Below are 20,212 nucleotides of genomic sequence, written 5' to 3'. Positions count from 1 at the left end.
CCTTTATATATATATATATGTATATTTAGATTTGTTGTAATATATACTTTACAAGGTCAACGCCTGGTAATTATAATCTGCACTCTATACTTGCATTAAATAGTATAAACTCTATATATTATACAGTATTATATTAAAGGAAATGAGAACTTAGTGGAAATGCACAAAAACTATAACACTCTTAAAACAAACAAATTCAATATGAATGTAGTAAACGCCTACTCTATAACAATTTTCACGAACACGTATCTATCCAGGTATAACTAAAATTCTCTTGAATTTCAATGTCAAAACACGGCTACAATCCCGTGAACTATCAACGCCACTACCACTTTGCGCGATCTCGTTAGCTATCGGTGTCAATATGGACACTAGCAATCAATTGATGTCTTAAAAAGGACACGATCCACATGGCTCCAATCCCATGAACTATCAACGCCACTAATACCACTGCGTGCAATTTGGTTAGCTATGTCAACCAGACAATAGAAATCTATTTATCAAACCAATACTTGAGGCAACAATCTCAATTTGTACATATCAACGTCAAAACCATAATTACTCTCAACACTGTAATCAAAGCGGAGTTTCTATATCAACTAAGGTATATTTCTTCAGTTTAGATATGAATTGGGTCTTTAACAGCGTAATTTTAAGTTATGCGCTGTTATATATAACGTAGTTAAGCAATCACAATATGGGTATGACGAAGTTATATATATCTATGTACATTGAATGAGTTGAATGATTTACGTATTTACTTATGGACACATTTAGCTATATGGACAATGTACAACATAATTCACTATGGGGCCTCATATTTGCTAAAACTGGGGGAGTTTGAAAAAAGGCTATTTCTCTCTCATTTTCAACATACTTCCTTATTTCCAGCAACTCCACATCTTCATATATTCCATTATTGAGTACATTACTTCCTGGGCACACTGTTGTAGACCTCCTTTGGAACCTGATGACAGACCTTTCATGACTTACTGGAACATTTCTGTCTAGGAACCAATTAAGGAATCTGTCCTGTAACATTCCCTGCATGATACATGGTGTACAGGGCTGCGTACAGGAACATTGACAGACTTGTATTCTTGTACAGATACCTTGTCAGTATACCCTCTGAGAACCTCGTGTAACTCTTCTCTTGGCCTATCATGTCATTCTTGTCTAGACTTGTCCAAAGATTTTTCCTTTTGAACATTCTGGCAAACCATCTTGGGAATATTCTGGTATACTGGAGTAGGTTCATCCCAACCTTTTCCTCGGGAACCTGTTTACATGGCTGTCTAGGTTCATCCCAACCTTTTTCTTTGTGTACCTCCTAGCACTGTATTGAGATCATTTCATCACCATTGCGGACAAGATTGTTTACTAGGTTGCATTTTCTAACCTTTTCTTGTTCAGGAACCTGTCTACAATGCAGGACATCTTCAACCTTGCACTGGTGAGCAGTCTCGATGTCTCACTCCTTTTCATGAGTTATCATAGCACAGAAAACACAATCCGAATCCTTTCTGGCATAACGGATTAAGTACATTCCTTTTGCTCATGCACAAAAAAAAATCAATAAAGTGCGAAAAGTATTTTTATCTGTTAGCCCACTACATCATTTAAAAGTTTTGTGTTCACGAATTAATGCCGCGCAGATGAAAGACGAGCATACATTTACCTTGATTGGTCTGAGAGTCCAGTAATAATGGTTGGCTGTACAAACCATCCCTTTCTATTCTTCTCTGACAAATCCAACCTGAAATGAGAAAAAAACAATCCTTTATTTTAAAAGTTAAAAAAGAAAATTGTAAACGTAATTAAAGGATGGATTTTAAAACATTTTGCTGAGATAATTTTGTAAGATTGATCATATCATATTCAATTCAAAATAAGTTATGATTATTGTATATATTTAGATATAAATATATATATATATATATAGGAACCCCTGGTCCAATTTCCCTAAAATTTTGATTGTGGATCTCGGGAGACCCACTGGAATGTTCTTAGCTTGGTTTTGAGATTCTAAGTTGATTGGGTCGACTTTTATAGCAAACATTTAGCTGATTTCCCAAGCTAGTATTATATAGTATACGGTGCTATAATGTTTAATTGGTACACGGATTTTATCCTAAAAAATAGAAAATTCTAGGAAAAATGTTTGTTATAGCTGAAAACAAAATTGAAATAAACCTAACCCCAACTTTAAGACGCACACAGATAACGCATGTTATTAAGTGTAATTAAAAAGATTCAGGGCTATAAAACTGTTGGTTAAGAATGTCAAATTAAAGACAAAAAGCCTTAAAGAAACTTTAAAGTCAGTCGAAAGGAGTGAGACCATATCTTACTGTCTAATTTAAAAGATTTAACAAAAAGTTTTTAAAGATAAAAAAACTTACTTTGAGACCCCCTCCCCGGTCCTGATAGTTCCTCCCTCTTCTACAGAGAGCTTTATATACTTCATCACTTTCTCATAGTGAACCTTACTAAAAATAAATATCTCAGAATAATAAACAAAAAACCCAACTTTTTATAATGGAAAAACATATTGTACATACACACACTTTATTTGCCAGGGTAAATTGGAATTGAGATTTGAATCTTCTAATCCCTATATTTTCTTAATCTGATGGTGTAAACATTTGATTTTTCAAACTTAGATTATTTGATCAAACACAAATAGTAGTTTTAAATATCTAACGTCTACGCACATTGGGTTGCAACGATAAAGGGATTAGAAGTTCAGAGTTTGTGGCAAAGACTCGATCCTTTTACATTTAATTTCAGATATATTTTTAAAATACATTTTTTCTACAGTGGAATTAGACAGACTTTAGAACGTGAAGACGATATTTAAGAAATATATATTGTAATATTTGATGTGTAAAGCAAAAGTATTGAAAACAGATTTTAAATCAAATTTTAAATGGAAATTTAGCTGTGTTCATAAACAGTTATTGAACCATTTAAAATCATAAATTGGATCTCAAAGTCGTCTTCCTATTACTCAGTTTTATGAGCCTTGATTCCTATATTTTTCAAATGTTTTTTTTTAATTTCCCAACCTGTTAACTGCTCCGAGGAAATTATCAGCTTGTGTTGGATCTCCAGTTTTCAGCTCATTGGTTAATTGTATAAACCTCTCCAGTACCTTGTTGTATACACCCTACAATATATTGGTTAATTGTATAAACCTCTCCAGTACCTTGTTGTATACACCCTACAATATATTGGTTAATTGTATAAACCTCTCCAGTACCTTGTTGTATACACCCTACAATATATTTTTAATGAAAAGTAATTTAAAGAAAAGTGTGAATGAATAACAACTAAAGTATTGAACAATTGCGGAAAATTAAGACAAGTTAAAAAAGTTATTTGACAAATTATGAACTGTAATCTTCTGTATTTTTCAAAAAGGATTTACAGAATGAAATTTTTATAATAACGATAAATATTTCTAAAAGATCAGAAAGTTGTTTTATTTTTGCACATCATGTTGTTGTTACAATGAAAGAAGAAAAGAGAATGAAATAAAAATAAATTTATAATTGTAGAAAAAAAAATTACCTTCTGTATAAAAACTCTGCTGGTACATAGACAAATCTCTCCTTGATTTAAAAACGCAGATCTAACAAGACCCTATTAATATAAATCATCTTTTGATTTACAGCATAGATTAATAACAATACAGATAAAACACTAGATGTCGTCTTTTCAAGATTTAGGGGTTTTTCGTAAATTTTGAAAAGACGACACCTAGTGTTCTATCTGTATTGTTATTAATCTATGAAATATCGCTAAGGATTATTTTGTGATTTGCAACATATATAACTGTAACTGTAACTGAGTTATTTTATTACAAATAACTCAGTTACAAATAAAAAATTCATAGCGACAGTTAGTAACTAAAGGATCTGTAAGCGTAATTTCAAGTGATCGTACACACAAAAATGGCCCGATTCACAACTGTACCCTTAAAAGCTATCGCAGATAAAGTATAAATTAGAAATTTGAAAACTTGATATTTTCAATTGTTCGAGTTTTCTGCAAAAAAGATTCACGCATTTCTACTGCAGGACATTTTATAGGAATTATCGGAGTTTAACAGTTTATAAGACGGAAAAACGATTGATCAGAGAAAGGTTTCAAGGGTTCCATTGTGAATCCGGCATTGCAATATTTGCATGGTAAATGGTAAATACAAATTGCGCTTCAGTCCATTTAAAAGAAGAAAGACGACAATAATTTCATTGTTTTCTAGTTCTCATTGTACTTCAAATTTCTGACGCTATTTTAATTGACCCTTCGGAACTTAAGGTTAATATAAAGATTTCTCTAGTAGTATAAAAAAGTTGGGTTTAGAGTGCAAATTGTCTGTATATGGAAGGTTCTCAAATTACGAAACCTCCTTTAAGATAATACCCCATGCAGATTCTTTTTGTGTTAAAGAGATTTGAAATCACACGAATTAAATGGGAATATCTGATGTACCAGTCAAATTTTTATGTTTCTCGGAGTAAATTAACTGATTTTGTGAACATTGCCGTTTTCATTGATTATATTTATGTTATATTTAGGATTATAAATTGAATTTGAGTTTAACAGTCTTCTTCTTCCACAGTTGTAAAGTTCCCCCAGTATACTTAGATTATATTACGTGTACGGTGTTTAAGAATGAACTATATAAAAAGTATTATTTAGATCATTATTTTCTATTTTTTATGATATTTATTTTTCCAACCAATCATTTCTCTGATAGTACCATGTGCTTAGAACTAAATGAAGCCAATACACAAGAGAGAGAATAAATGCGGGTTCCCGACAAATCAAATATCATTAAAAAAAATATAAAAAAAAAATAAAAATATCCCATATCCTTCCCATTTTTTGGCATTTAAAATATCCCCTAGCAAAACTTCTAAGACGGAATTTTATGAATTGGAGATATTACTGAACTATAACCCTATCAACGATTCAAATTCTAAATCACCGATTCAAATTCTAAATCACCGATTCAAATTGTAAATCACCGATTCAAATTCTAAATCAGCGATTCAAATTCTAGATCACTGATTTAAATTTTCATGAATATTTAACTTTGAGCAGTGATTCATGATTTGACGGAAGAGAGTTCAGCGACCTTTCTCTAGTTCATCAAATTCCATCCCTGGAATTTAAAAGAAGAATATTTTTTCGAAATACCTTTTTCCATCTTTTCATGCTAAACAGAATGACTATGGTACAGTGAAACCCTTAATAAAGAATACATCGGAAGAATTTATCAAATGTCGTCTTGACATTTTTTAAATGAGTTTATACTATTTTACGTAAATTTTAGTATTTGCGAAAATAAATAAATAGCCATGAATATGCGGGAACAGTTTTAAAGAGTTCCATATAATCATTTAATTACAAAACTAAATATCTGCAATATTCCATTAGCAGAAAGTGAAGAATACGACATTTGATGAATTCTTTCGATGTATTCGTTATTAAGGGTTTCACTGTATAAGATGGTCATTCGGATGTTGTCCAATTTGAATCTGTAGGTCATAGGCGCGGCGAGTTTAAAGCCTTAGTTTCTTATAATTGATAAAATCGAATGCATTGTTTTAAGGCAATTCAAGCTTCATTTCTATAAATATTTTTCTTTAAAATCTTTTTTAACTTAAAAAATATTTCATTTTAAATAAGGGTTGTGGGCATAAGCAAACGCATGCAAAAAAAAATGCGATATATCAGTAACCTGCAATTACAGTTTGTTTTCGAAGTCTTTCTATAATTTGCTTTGCACAAGGCTGATTAAAAGATATATACTCCAACCGTTTTGTGTTGCGCCGTGTCTTATTATTAAAAATTATGTTAATGGGTGTGGCCTTTATACCATAGTGAACATTTGTTTTACGCGGTCTGATCTTGCTTATACATACTATTTTTCCTTAATCTTGACTGTTGATTACCAGTTGAGATAGACAATATGAACGCAACCAAGAAAGGTTGTTGATCGAAGATATTCATTCGTCTCTCTCTCTTTCTTGCGCCAATCCTTTCCTTTCGGGTTTGGGCAAACTCTAGGAACTCTGGCTCCGTAAAAGTCTCTCTTATTTTCTCCTACTTATCTATTTCTTACTTTCTTCCGCTGTCCTACTGCACATTAACTGTGATCAGCCTGTGCAAATGTAATACCCATCAGATTCACTATATCCCATCTTGTCTATTACTTGACAAAGGTGCAACACTAAGCTTCCAATCCCCTTGAAAATAAAAACTTGCTGTTGCTTGGAAGGAAAGACAAGGCATCAAATACTGTAAGAAATCAGTTTCACTTATTAGTTCAAAACAATTACATATCAGAGTTAATCGGGGTTTTTTAAATACAACTTTGAAAATAAGTTCATGTCACCTGTGCGCATTTTTCAAGATCAGCATCGTCAAAAACCACTGCGGCATTCTTTCCACCAAGCTCCAGGCTTAGTTTTTTCATCATAGGAGCTGCAATTCGTCTACCGAAAGAAAAAATATTTGTAACATTTTCGAAAATCTATATTTTTCAAAAAAAACAATTTAAAAAAAACTACACTTTTTTGCATTCTTTTACTTCTATAATTTTGACGTAAATTGTTGGCATAAAAAAAATCTACAAAATTTCAAAACAGTTTTTATCTCCAAAATTTGGTGTTTTGACTTTTTCTTCTGCTTACCCTATATGTTGACCGACAGCAGTAGATCCTGTGAAACTAACAATGCGAACCTTAAAGGGACAAATTTCAAGGAAACCCTTATTTACAAGTCGGTACACTTTAATTAGTAAAAAAACTGGCTTTCATTATCATTTTAGCTACGACAGATGGTTAAATGGTATCTTTGTGAATCGGCATTCCACTCAATAATAGGGGGTTATAATTTTTTATTTATCTAGGGGGAAAGGGAAAAAAAGGCAAATTTCACAATTAAAAGAAACGATTTATTCAAGACGTGGGCACATTTTTTTCAACTACTGGTCGTTACATATCAACCGCAGTGCACTGAAAACTAGAAAAATTAAATGCGATATTACTGGCATGGTTTTGAAACCTCGTAGCTACTTTAGTTTGGATTATAAAGAAGTTTAAGAAAAAAAATGTATCCGGTTATATATTAGAAATATTTTAGAAATTGAAAAAGTTCTCAAAAGTTCCTTGATGTGAGGAGTTATGATTGCAAACAAATAAGATTTTAATCTTAAGAGCAATTTACTATAGTCTGACGTAAAGAATAGAAAAAAAACTTTTTGCCGAAGTATTTAATAATTTTTTCAGATTATTGGAATTTAGAACAATCTAGCAGCCAATTATGTACATTGGCGTACATATAATATATAAAATTATGTACATTGGCGTACACATAATATATAAAATTTTAAAATCTAAATCGCAAATAGCCTTGAAAAACTTACAGCCACAAGGTTTTAAAGCTGAGATTTATTTTGGTTTTGTCAAACTTACTTTTGGATGGGTTACCAGTGCTTCCCCAGCCGTCTGTCCGTATCCAAACACCATGTTCAGTACTCCCGGTGGAAGTTCAACCTAAAGATAATTTAAAGGCGGTGCTTCTACTAGTAGCCTACATATAGTACTGCTCTTTATTTAAAGTACAGAAGCGACTTTAAGGCAGATAGAGCATGTATAGAGACCAAAGACAGCAACACAGGACGGGACATCAAATGAATAATCTCCTTAATGCTAATCATGAATTTCAGATAATTAGATGTATTTGTTAACACTATATAATTTTATTGAGTATACCCTTTACTAGTTTTATTGTTACATCTTCATTATTTCAACGGAAATATATAATAATTAAAAACATTAAAGGAAAACAAGGGTTGTAGTTCTGATAATTAAATACTTGAGGGTCTCTCACTTTTCTAGAGTTAATTTAACAACTTTATAATTCTTCTTTCACAGTTATCTCTCATCTTTATATTTATAATTATCAAAACAATTAAATGATGAAATGATAAATTGATTTATCAATTGATTTATTTGCTTATTGACTGAATGATTGATTTATTAAATGAAAAAATGATTGATAAAATGATTGATTGCTTTATTTGCTAAATAATTGATTAATGAATTTATTAATTGATTGAATTTTGATTTTTTTTATTTACTTATAGATTGATGGGCTGGTTGATTGATTGTTTATTTGGTTAATTTAATTTACACCATTGATGGCCTAATTGATTGATTGATTAGTTGATCAATTCACTGAGTTATAAATCGATGTGTTGGTTAATTGATTGATTGATTGATTGGTTATTTGATTGATGGATTAATTAATTGAATGATTGATTGAACCTGTTTGCAGATCTGCGCGAGTTTCCAGGCTGTTACGCTGGTCATCTCGCTTGTTTTACAAACTACAGTGTTACCTGTGAGTAAACAATATAACATTTAGGGTGTAAATGCGCAAAAACTTAAAATTCAATTTTAGAAAAGTTTGAACAAGATTTGTTAAATATTCCCTTTAATAATAGTGAAAATATGTTAATATGTTAATTATAGTTTTTTAAAGTTTACCGCAATGATGCGCAAAATTTGTATTATTATTCTGATATCTATATATTCCTCTGATATCTATATATTCCTCTGATCTATATATTCCTCTGATATCTATATATTCCTCTGATCTATATATTCTTCTGATATCTATATATTCCTCTGATCTATATATTATTCTGATATCTAAATATTATTCTGATATCTATATATTCCTCTGATATCTATATATTCCTCTAATCTATATATTCCTCTGATATCTATATATCCCTCTAATCTATATAATCCTCTGATATCTATATACTCCTCTAATCTATATATTATTCTGATATCTATATATTCCTCTGATCTATATATTTCTCAGATCTATATATTCCTCTGATATCTACATATTCCTCGAATCTATATATTACTCTAATCTATATATTCCTCTGATATCTATATATCCCTCTAATCTATATAATCTTCTGATATCTATATATTCCTCTAATCTTTATATTCCTCTGATATCCCTCTAATCTATATATTCCTCTGATATCTATATATCCCTCTAATCTATATATTCCTCTGATATCTATATATCCCTCTAATCTATATATTCCTCTGATATCTATATATCCCTCTAATCTATATAATCCTCTGATATCTTTATTTTCCTCTAATCTATATATTCCTCTGATATCTATATATCCCTTTAATCTATATATTCCTCTGATATCTATTTATCCCTCTAATCTAAATAATCCTCTGATATCTATATATCCCTCTAATCTATATAATCCTCTGATATCTTTATTTTCCTCTAATCTATATATTCCTCTGATATCTATATATCCCTTTAATCTATATATTCCTCTGATATCTATTTATCCCTCTAATCTAAATAATCCTATGAAATCTATATATTCCTCTAATCTATATATTCCTCTGATATCTATATATTCCTCTAATCTATATATTCCTCTGATATCTATATATTCCTCTGATATCTATATATTCCTCTGATATCTATATATTCCTCTGATATTTATATATCCCTCTGATATCTACATATCCCTCTGATATCTATATATCCCTCTGATATCTATATATTCCTCTGATATCTATATATCCCTCTGATATCTATATATTCCTCTGATATCTATATATCCCTCTGATATCTATATATTCCTCTGATATTTATATATCCCTCTGATATCTATATATTCATCTGATATCTATATATTCCTCTGATATCTATATATTCTTCTGATATCTACATATCCCTCTGATATCTATATATCCCTCTGTTATCTATATATTCCTCTGATATCTATATATCCCTCTGATATCTATATATTCCTCTGATATCTATATATCCCTCTGATATCTATATATCCCTCTGATAACAGACCTTACTGAAGATTGGTCCACGACAACTGGTCCATGAAACATTGTGTATGAGAATGTTTATCTGTTTTTTTTTATTGAACAATAAATTGAATATTCTTCTGATATCTTTATATTCCTCTGACATATATATATATATATATATTCTTCTGATATCTATATATTTCTAAAATATATGTATTCTTCTGATATCTACATATTCTATATCAACAGAGACAAATATTTGTTGTTCTACCAATACGCTTTTTTGTTGTTGAATGCAACAACATAAATTTTTAATTTGTTCATTTATAAGTTTCGAATGAAGCATCTCACTAATATCAATCAACCCTTTTGTCGTCAGATTTGTTAACTTGAAGTTATGCCAGATCAAATAGTCAAATTGTGAAATTGCAAATAATTGCAAATTAATGCAAGTGGTCATTGCTTCTATGGATTGAATGTTTACACATATAGATCCTGGCTGCTATGAAAAGTTGCATCAATATTCAAGAATGGGTTGATTTAATCTGATAAAAAATGTGGAAGATACCATCGTTTTTCTGACCCTAAAGGTGTTAATTTCGGTGAATTTCTCCATTGATTCTTATAAACACGGAATGTGCAAGTAACTTTTGCAGAGAAACCGCAAATGAAATAAACACTATAAAGGAAAAATAATATATCTAATATAATAATATACAAGATTTCTAATTCATAATTGGACAAACAGAGGTTACAAGGGTATCCTTGTAAATCTGGTAATGTCATTTTTGCATCATGTCATCATGGAGGGAAAGTTGAAACAACGCGTAAATCCCTCTCACTTCTTTCTCACTTGTTTACTAAAAAACACCACGTGTTTCTTTGTAACACTTTAACGAGTTCCAAAGCTAAATTTTATAGCCCATGTTTATGCAATTAAGCCGACAATTTTTTGCAAACAAACCAAATAAAATCTATAGTGCAAAAGATGGCAAAGTAAAATTTGTACACTCTCAGTACAGCTGTATTCTTACGTCACAAGTTTAAACAATTTTATATGTCCGAAAAATTCATTAATATTAGTGATAATTTTAGAATAAAGTACTTATCTTACAGCCAAATAAATGCAATTGTATCTGTTCTTTATTTTCTGTTTAGCACTTTTTTATTTAATCTTGGAAAACATGTCAACTAATGTGAGAAAATTTCGTTTTTCTTGTTATATCGACACTCGTGACGTCGTGAATAATTGTTCCATTTCTCTGTTGCCATCTATTGTATACTTGATAATCTATTTGAAACAAACAAAAGTACAAATGCAATAGTTCTACGTTTAAATTGTATTTTTCAATTCAAATATAGATATAGCAAATTTTAGGAATATTAGTTTTAAGAACTATTTCTGAATGTTCAATTCAAAGTTCACTTTACAAAAAGTATCTTATTCAGAAACATAATAAATTATTCTATTTTCTTTAGAAAAGTTTTACATTATTCTTCTAATATAGATGCTTGAATTATTCATCTTTTTGTACAATTAGAACTCATCTTTATTCTTCATATATTTGTGAATAAGATATTTTATGTAACTATTCTACACTCTATTTAGAAAGGACATGCTTAATTTATTATATAGTAATATATCAAGGTGATATTAGTTTGCTCGATTAGTTACTGGTTTTTCTAAAAAAATATTTAAATTTAAATAAATCTATATTTCAAATGAACTTGCTTTAATTCTTTTCTTTGTGAAATATCTAGAAGCAAACACCATTTCTCGAAAAAGTCACAAATTTCGGTATCTCGCCTTTATAGATTATTTTGATCTTTCGCTAAAGGAAATGAGTTTTAGCCACAAACTCAAATATTCTAATCCCAATATCTTTGCAACCTAATGCATGGTGTAAGCATTCGATATTTCAAATTTAGACCTTTAGATTTTAAAATTTATAGTTTGAAATATCAAAGGTTTACGAGATCGGGTTGTAAAGATATAGTAATTAAACAATTAGAGTTTTTGGCAAAACTCATTTCCCTTCCGGACAAATTAAAAGGTTTGAACTTTCTCGAAAAAATGTACTTTCAAACTAAAAGTGTTGCAAAAAGATGAAACATGTTTTTTTGTAATAAACTTGCCTGCCATTAAAGCTGGAGCAATCTTGAAGGTTAGAAGATATAAAGGGAGATTCCAGGGGTTAATATCATTAATATAATTACTATTATTACCAGCAACTCCTAACGGTTTTCTAAGAGAGTAGTTTATAACTCCAGCTCCACTCATTGAATTAGAGGATTCGGTTAAATGCTAAAAAAACGGTTTCTAATAAGATATTACAAGTTATGTTGATTTCAATTCGGGGCATTCTTATGTAGTTTATATCTAATTTTTTTATGTGCGCTTTTTTTTGGAGTACGATTTTTTTACCGCTTTAGGTCACAGGTACATCGTATAGACATAAGTACATCGTATATAAAAAAAATAATGTGAAATGTAAACTACATACAAATGCCCAGAATTGAATTCGACTCCGTGAATTCGTATGGGTTCTACTCTCTTGGGTATAATGCGATTTTAACCATTTTCTCCTTACACAACAATTAGTAGCGATCGTAGCAATCGAAACCGAATTCAATTTAGGATCAGCAGCTATACCCCTTTTCATTTTTCACGAATACTCGACCCTTTTAAAAGCAAAATTAAAACAAATTGAGTCTTTGCTGCAAATTCTAATTTTCGAATCCCTATGATCAGGTTACAATTGATATCAGGATTAGCAAAATTAATCTGTGGGAAACACTCAACTTCTATACCTGCCACGACTCAGCAAAACTTCTGAAATTATGAGAAGCTCTTGGGATGTCCATCTGTTTAGCCAACCACACAGGTTTACCCTGGTCCATAGATTCAGCTAGAGATAGCTCATCCAACCTATACATAGATACAGCTAGAGATAGCTCATCCAACCTGTACATAGATTCAGCTAGAGATAGCTCATCCAACCTATACATAGATTCAGCTAGAGATAGCTCATCCAACCTATACATAGATTCAGCTAGAGATATCTCATCCAACCTATACATAGATACAGCTAGAGTTTTATCCAACCTTTACATAGATTCAGCTAGAGATAGCTCATCCAACCTAAACATAGATACAGCTAGAGATAGCTCATCCAACCTGTACATAGATACAGCTAGAGATAGCTCATCCAACCTGTACATAGATTCAGCTAGAGATAGCTCATCCAACCTGTACATAGATTCAGCTAGATATAGCTCATCCAACCTATACATAGATAAAACTAGTGATACATCCAACCTACACATAGATAAAGCCAGTGATACATCCAACCAATACAACATACATATATACAGCTAGGATACATCTAACCTATACAAAGATACAGTTGTAGATACATTCAACCTATACAGAGATACAGCTAGAGATATATCTGACCTATACATAGATAGATTATTTCATTATATATAAATACAACCAGAGATACAAGCAACTTTTACATAGATACAGCTAGAGATACATTTAGCATATACATAGATAAAGCTAGATATACATCCATCCTATACATAGATACAGCTAAAGATACATCCAACCTATGCATAGATACAGCTAAAGATACAATTAGCAGATACAGGAAACTAGAGATAATTGAAGGGGTTAATTTAGGGTCGATCTGGGTGAACCTTTTACACCATTATTGTATCTTAGTCAAAAACTGGGAAGTGAAGTCTGACACCTGCCAAGAGAATCTGTTGATGAACTGACATAGCAAAAATTCACAAAATAAAAACGTTGATTCAATTTTATTCCCGTTATTTATCCTTATTTGGTGAAATACACTCTAAATAAACATTAAAGTTCTTTTTTATGTTTAATTGAATCTAAGAATAAATAAAATATTAATAAGAATTTTACATGATTTTCTTAGGTCATACAGGATTATCCCATGTAAGCTTTTTAAGCCTGACTGATATGTACTTTTGGTAGACTTATAGGCTTATGGGTCAGTAAACAAAAGGTTTGTTAAAATATAATAGATACAGGGTTATCCACAAAAGATAAGACTTTACCACCCACCTGAAACCTGTTCACTTTTAGTAACCATTGTTGGCAACTTTGGAACAAAACTGGATCATCAAAAAATGTTTTGCCAATTACTGAAATTGTTTGCTTTCATTTTTTTAGTTCATGCAATGAACTAAACATGCTTAAAAAATTAGGGTAACGAATGCGTTTAATAAGGAAAGTTAAAAAATAATTTTCTTATTTTGAATTTTAAAGAAATGTTATAGACATCCAAATATGATTCCAAAATAATTCTTTGGAAATTTAAGACACAAAAAAACATTTTCGAAGAAAACAATCGCCAAAACATAAAGCTCATTTCGATATTGTGGGGATGGAAATGTAAATTTTAGAGAACATCTTCTACAAAGTGGCATTTCCGATTCACTACTGTACCCTGAAAATTTTTTTTTCCCTTGGGTCACGGTGGACTAAGCCAGTGGAGCCGGGTACTGTAAAAAGTCTGAACGCGCCATGGGAGTTGTCGTAGTTAGCCCTCCGACGTTACTATACCAAGAAAATTGACCCCTGTCGTATGCTAGTCTGGTTAGGGCGACGTACTGTACAGAATATGGTCATAGGATCGGGTCAGTACACGCTGTTATCTGGCAGGCCGGTACAAACTGGACAGGTCCTGTTCGAATTCAAATTTACTACGGCCCAGCGTGGGGTAATTAATTAATTCAAACTATGGTTTCTCTTTGAAAATGGCTTGGGGAGTGTGAGATAAACACTTTTCAACGTTTTTTTATCATCATGTATAGGGTACCCTTGGGTGCCTCTAAAAAAAGAATTTCGCTTGTAATTACAACGAATACTTTTTTAAAAATATTTATTTAAACAATTACCTTTGCTTACCTTTGATCAATGATATCAGCAATATTAAGAAGATATTTTGCTCTGGCTGATGGAGTTAGTCGTGACCAGGAGGGAAAAGCTTTCTCGGCTGCTGCTACAGCTTCATTCACCTTTTACAGTTAAAGGGACTGTACACATAATTTCAAGTGACCTTTCATTTGAAGAGGGCATCCACCAACGTTACCCTCTTAACCTTTTTCTGATCAACGATGTCAGACTTTTCCTTATTTATCTACAGAAACTCGTGTTATTGTGTTAACACTTTCTTTGCAAGCTGTTATCACATATTTATAGAAGTCACGGAATATAAATATTTTCAATTGAATTTTTGGACATAGAACATTCTGGATTTTCCTGGCATAAATATCACTAGTGTCGAGTTCACACAGTACGTTAACGTACAATCCAGGTTTACGGCTTTAAACATAGCATTTAAAATATATAGATTATACAAGTTCTCTGTCCTCAATGATAAAAAAAGGGTTTAGATTGGGTACCGTTGTGTATCGTGTATTCTCCTTTTAAAATACCAGGTCATTTGAATTCACAAATAATAGATTGAAATCAAAATTGGAAATAATAATCTATGAAAAGAAAATTTATAAATTTTGAGTCCGAATTTAATTAATTTGAGCGGCGTCTGAAATCCCCCAAAAACCAGTTTCAATTGAGCGCCTGCTTAAATCTTGAAACATAGCAATACAATTTAAAGTGGAACCAACCATATTTGAGCCGTGTCTCATATTTAGGAATATAATTGTTAATCTTTGCATCCCCTTCTCAAGATAGAGGGACACTTAAATAAACGTTTACACCAATTAGTAGTTTGTGCTTTTGATTTAGCAAAATTAAATTTAATTCACATTACGGGTAAGCCAAAAAAATCGTTAACACCAAATGCTGCAAATGTAACATAAAAAAAAAATACCATTTATTTTTTCCATGATGATTCTTTCGAAAAATAAAAAAAAATTTAAAGATAATTTTTTTAAAATTTTTTCCTTCAATTAATTTTTAGTTACCTGGTGAGCCCCTGAATCTGGTATAAGTGCCCAGACCTCCCCAGTTGCAGGGTTAAAACTAAAAGAAAATGATTTATTGATTATATTTTGAAACATGATAGCATTCTCTGTTTATTTGTTTGTATGTCCGATCATTACTCAGGAACTCCTTAACCGATTTGCCTCAACTTAAATTGGGAAACTCTGTAGAACCACGGGAATATTCTTAGCTAGGTTAAACAGTTTTTAATTAAATAGGTTGATTCTTATTAATAAAACTTTGTATCAAGGCAAAGCTGGGTTTCCAAGCTAGGTATTTATATTTTGATACTTGAGTGCCTGCAAAAACTTCAAATCTCGGCTTACATTGACATGTGTTAGGTTTCTTTAATTTCAATTCAATCGTGTTTTGGTCTACAATTTATCAAACTTATAAGTTTAAATTTTATTCCTTTTCATTTAACATCGGCATCCGTCGTCATAAAAAGTATAGTTGATAAAAGCGAATTATTTCTGTTTATTGGCTCAAATTGTGATCAAAATTTACATATCTTGCTGGGATAGGAGTGAAATTAACGTGAGGTATCTATCGAATAATATAATTATATGTTGAAAAAAATATGAAATCTGCTTGACATATTATGATACAAAGATATTCATTTCACATGTTTCAAAATGAACTCTTTTTTTGTGTAAACATAATTATTTGCAGTAATATCGGTATTCCGCTTTAAACTGCTAGTATCTTGTAAATCATTTTTGAATAAAATCGATTTTAAACTTTTTGATAAAATGTTTTTTAATACACGTGATTGCAGAAAATCGAAAATGATTTTTAAGCCGACATCCCTTACAAAAATATTGATTAATTTTGGAACATCCTTCACAATTATAATAATGTTTGATTTTTGGAACGCCCATCACAAAAATATTATTCATTCTAAATCTTAGATTTATCTTAATTCAAACAAAGAACTAGAAAACAAATCAAAAACAAAAATTGAAACGTAGAACTCAGAAACATTGAAAACAAAAGAGCTTCAATAAACGCAGTTGGTAAAGGAACTGAGTTTTTGTTACAAACTCTACTTTTCTAATCTCTATATCTTTGCCACCCAATGTCGTAGACCTTTGATATTTCAAACAATGAATTCTGTTAGACCAAATAATCTAAGTTTGAAATGTCAAGGGTTTACGTCATCAGATTGTTAAGATATAGGGATTAGACAATTTGATTTTGTGACAAAAACTCTCATTTTTTTTTCTTATTATTATTACTATAATTTTTGTATTATTATTATACATAGCTATACACAATCTAGATTAGTGATTACGATTCCTTTCCACACGCTATTTCTGACAAATAGTTTCTATGGATAGCTATCTCCTGGATACCTATCTCATGGACACCATCTCATGGATACCTATCTCATGGATACCTATCTCATGGATACCTATCTATATGCTTGGCAGAAGATATAAAATCCCCTCCGATAAAATTCTCTACCATCAGTATTTCCGCCATTTTGGTTCGATTATTTCTGAAAATATGAAGAATTGAGTTATATTCTCATACTTTTATAAAGGATGTATGATAGTATGTAGACGACTCACAGATCGTCTACGATCTTTAATAGGAGTGGGTACAAAACATATTTTTTTTCTTCAAATTTTGGGCCTTTTGTTTTTGTACCCACTCCAGCTTTGAAAGCTATCAAATGACATGTTTTAACAACTTTTTGCTACTGCAATGATGTCACTATATTTTAGAATAAAGACGACCATTAATTGTTGTCCAACAATTGTTTCCTTTAGTGGTCCACACTTTAGGTTTAAAACAAGCAAGAAAAAAACAGGAGTCAGAGAAACTATTTTAAAAATATCGAGAATAAAAACGAATATTAATCTTAAAAATGAAAAGTATAGCACAGACATAGGCTTTACATTATATAGACAATACACAACACACATATACTTCAGTGATAACCAGAAAACTCTGAAATAAGAAGACGACTTTTGGAATAAAATTAAAACTTGAAAAAGTGCGCAATGCTCATGACACACAGTAATTGTGTTGTTAAAAACAGACACAGTCACACATTTCACTAAATTACTGTTTAGTAATAAAACTATTTGCTTTGTAACAACATCTATTGCAGTATTCTATCTCTTACTGTTTACACTATACTGAAGATTGCATAAAGCATGAAACATTGTGCTCATGAATAAAATGTTAACAGAAGATTGTTGCTTGTTTACTGATATACTATGCACTATATACACTATACACAGTGATACACAATAATATATACATCCTACACTAATATGTTGAAATACTGGTTTAACTTGAAATATTTGTATTAACCTACAGGGTGTCCCAATTAATATGGGACGAATTCGACATCGTCTTTGTTATAAATTAGCATTGTAATACCTGATTTCAAAAGACATAATATTATTATGTCTACTAGAGTTTATTTTATCAAAACAGTGAATGGCTGTAAAGATTTGTCTATAGTGTCTTTGTAAGTTGAGCAGTGAAAATGGACAGTTTTAATCTGTTTGTATACTGTAATGTTCTTGTTTTTTTTAAGTACAACTGTATTCAGTCAAAACAAAAACAAACAAATTGTAAACATAGCAGACAAAAATCTTACGGATTACAGCTTCTCAGTAGGTATCAGTATACTAAATCAAAGAATTATTTAAAAAGACGATGTTTATTGGAACACCCTGTATATGATACACATATAGACTCAATATCCTCAATACACAGTTGAAAGAATACACTTTGAAGACGAACTAAAAATCTTCAACATTTAACGATCTAAAAGTTCAAATTGGAATTCTCACGAAAAATAAGGATATAGGGGACGGTTTTTGTAACTTCAAGTAACTTCAAGCTCGATTCACAACGGTCCCATATTAAGTCAATAAGATGGAAGATAGTTTCGTTTAATTCTGATAATTTCCTCTATTGTTTGTAAAGATAAAATAGACAAGTTACTTCAATAAAAGGTATTGCATATATCAAATTCATTTTTTATCGGGTATAAAGCTTTTTAGAGACTGTTCTTAAATGTAGTTCAATTTACGGAGTTCGTGGAAAGTGGTTATCAAATAAATTCGATTACAATAGATGGCTACGTAGAATATGTACACTCTCAGTACAGTTGTATTTTGACGTCACAAGTGTCGATTCCGTTTTTGTGTCTGACAAAATTATTAATTATAGTGATAATTTTAAAATAAAGTGCTTATCTTACAGCAAAATAAGTGCAATTTTATGTGTTTTTTAGTTTCTGCTTTTATACTTTTTTATTTGATCTTGGAATATATTGCAACTAGTAAGAGAAATTTTCGTTTTCCTTGTTATAGTTTACACTTGTGACGTCGTGTGTTGGTTCTTTTCTCTGTACTGTAGACAGACACCTTTACTTGAACATCTATTTGGTGGTTACTATTTACTACAAATATAAATTTTAGAGAATACATTAACCTTGATATACACAATAACCTTTATCTGAGGTAGTGACGCCAACAGGCTAAACAGGTTTTACTACAGGATTACCCATAAAAAATGAGACTTAGAGACGACTTTACAAATTGTAATCTCATCGTGTGACGTGTTTACAAGGACGGCTTCAGGATTTGAGAAATTGAGGGGGGGGGGGCTAGGATAGTATATTCGCGCGAAGCGCTAAATAAAATGTTTATTCACCCTTTTAATCTTACCCCCTCCTGTAATCTTATAAAAAAAATTATGAAAGATAATCAGTTGCAAACTACACTGATATGAATGACTTTATCAATCAGTAACTTATTCATTGAACCTAAATCTTCCCATTCGTACTTTTTGCAAACATATATGACGTCTTAACTTACTCATGGTGAAACACGACCCCTCTCGGCGGAAACCAATAGCAAGCATAGTAAAATTACATATGTGCTGACACCTATACTTTGCGTGACATCTAGAGGATAACACTATAGAGTACGGAGGCATACAAAGTACGTCTTAAATACGTCCGTTAAGTTGGGAAGATTTGGCCTTTGGGCTCTGCTGCGTTTTAACCTTCTAAAGTATAAATTCTACAACGACGACATTTATTTTTCTTATTTCTTTTTGCTGCGAAGACATAGACTCTATAGATGACAAATGTATCTATAGGCATCAAACACAGGTTACCATAGATTATTGTCGTATACATTCACTCAGTGGAGCTTAAAAAAAATACCATATATTTGGAAATATAACTTACCATATTAAAGTTGCTGTAAGTCCCAAAAAACTCCACTGATAGGCCGAATAGTCCACTTAAAAACATAAAACGCAGCAATTGTGCAGTAATAACACAATCCTACAGTTA

At 31.1% G+C, this 20,212-nt stretch overlaps 1 protein-coding gene across 2 annotated transcripts; it reads right to left on the bottom strand.

The window, feature by feature from the left end:
* Positions 1-1,647: 1,647 nt before the first annotated feature.
* LOC111713926 (aldehyde dehydrogenase family 8 member A1) lies at positions 1,648-17,379 on the bottom strand. 2 transcript variants are annotated; one of them, XM_023488916.1, is made up of 13 exons: positions 17,297-17,379; positions 15,864-15,921; positions 14,842-14,951; positions 12,711-12,828; positions 12,036-12,204; positions 8,346-8,419; positions 7,491-7,571; positions 6,708-6,757; positions 6,410-6,509; positions 3,574-3,645; positions 3,069-3,169; positions 2,403-2,489; positions 1,648-1,756 (listed from the first exon to the last, which is right to left on the bottom strand). In XM_023488916.1, the coding sequence occupies exons 1-13, from the start codon at positions 17,365-17,367 to the stop codon at positions 1,675-1,677; spliced, it is 1,173 nt and encodes a 390-aa protein (XP_023344684.1). In that variant the 5' UTR covers positions 17,368-17,379; the 3' UTR covers positions 1,648-1,674. The 2 variants fall into 2 exon arrangements, with proteins under 2 accessions (XP_023344684.1, XP_023344685.1); XM_023488917.1 differs by lacking the exons at positions 1,648-1,756; positions 2,403-2,489; positions 3,069-3,169 and adding an exon at positions 3,176-3,277.
* Positions 17,380-20,212: the final 2,833 nt, after the last annotated feature.

The sequence above is a fragment of the Eurytemora carolleeae genome, unplaced genomic scaffold (assembly GCF_000591075.1).
Source record: "Eurytemora carolleeae unplaced genomic scaffold, Eaff_2.0 scaffold3, whole genome shotgun sequence".
NCBI lineage: Eukaryota > Metazoa > Arthropoda > Copepoda > Calanoida > Temoridae > Eurytemora > Eurytemora carolleeae.
The sequence above is the reverse complement of the archived record's forward strand: the minus strand, read 5'-3'. Positions and strand labels throughout refer to the sequence as shown.

Bases quoted from the DNA above. Each gene is read 5' to 3' on its own strand.
- LOC111713926 (XM_023488916.1), bottom strand. From the start codon at position 17,367: ATGGCGGAAATACTGATGGTAGAGAATTTTATCGGAGGGGATTTTATA. The intron at 15,922-17,296 runs GTATCCATGAGA...ATTTTCTTTTAG, and splicing joins TCTGCCAAGCATATAGATAG to TTTTAACCCTGCAACTGGGG. The intron at 3,170-3,573 runs GTAATTTTTTTT...AATATATTGTAG, and splicing joins GCAGAGTTTTTATACAGAAG to GGTGTATACAACAAGGTACT.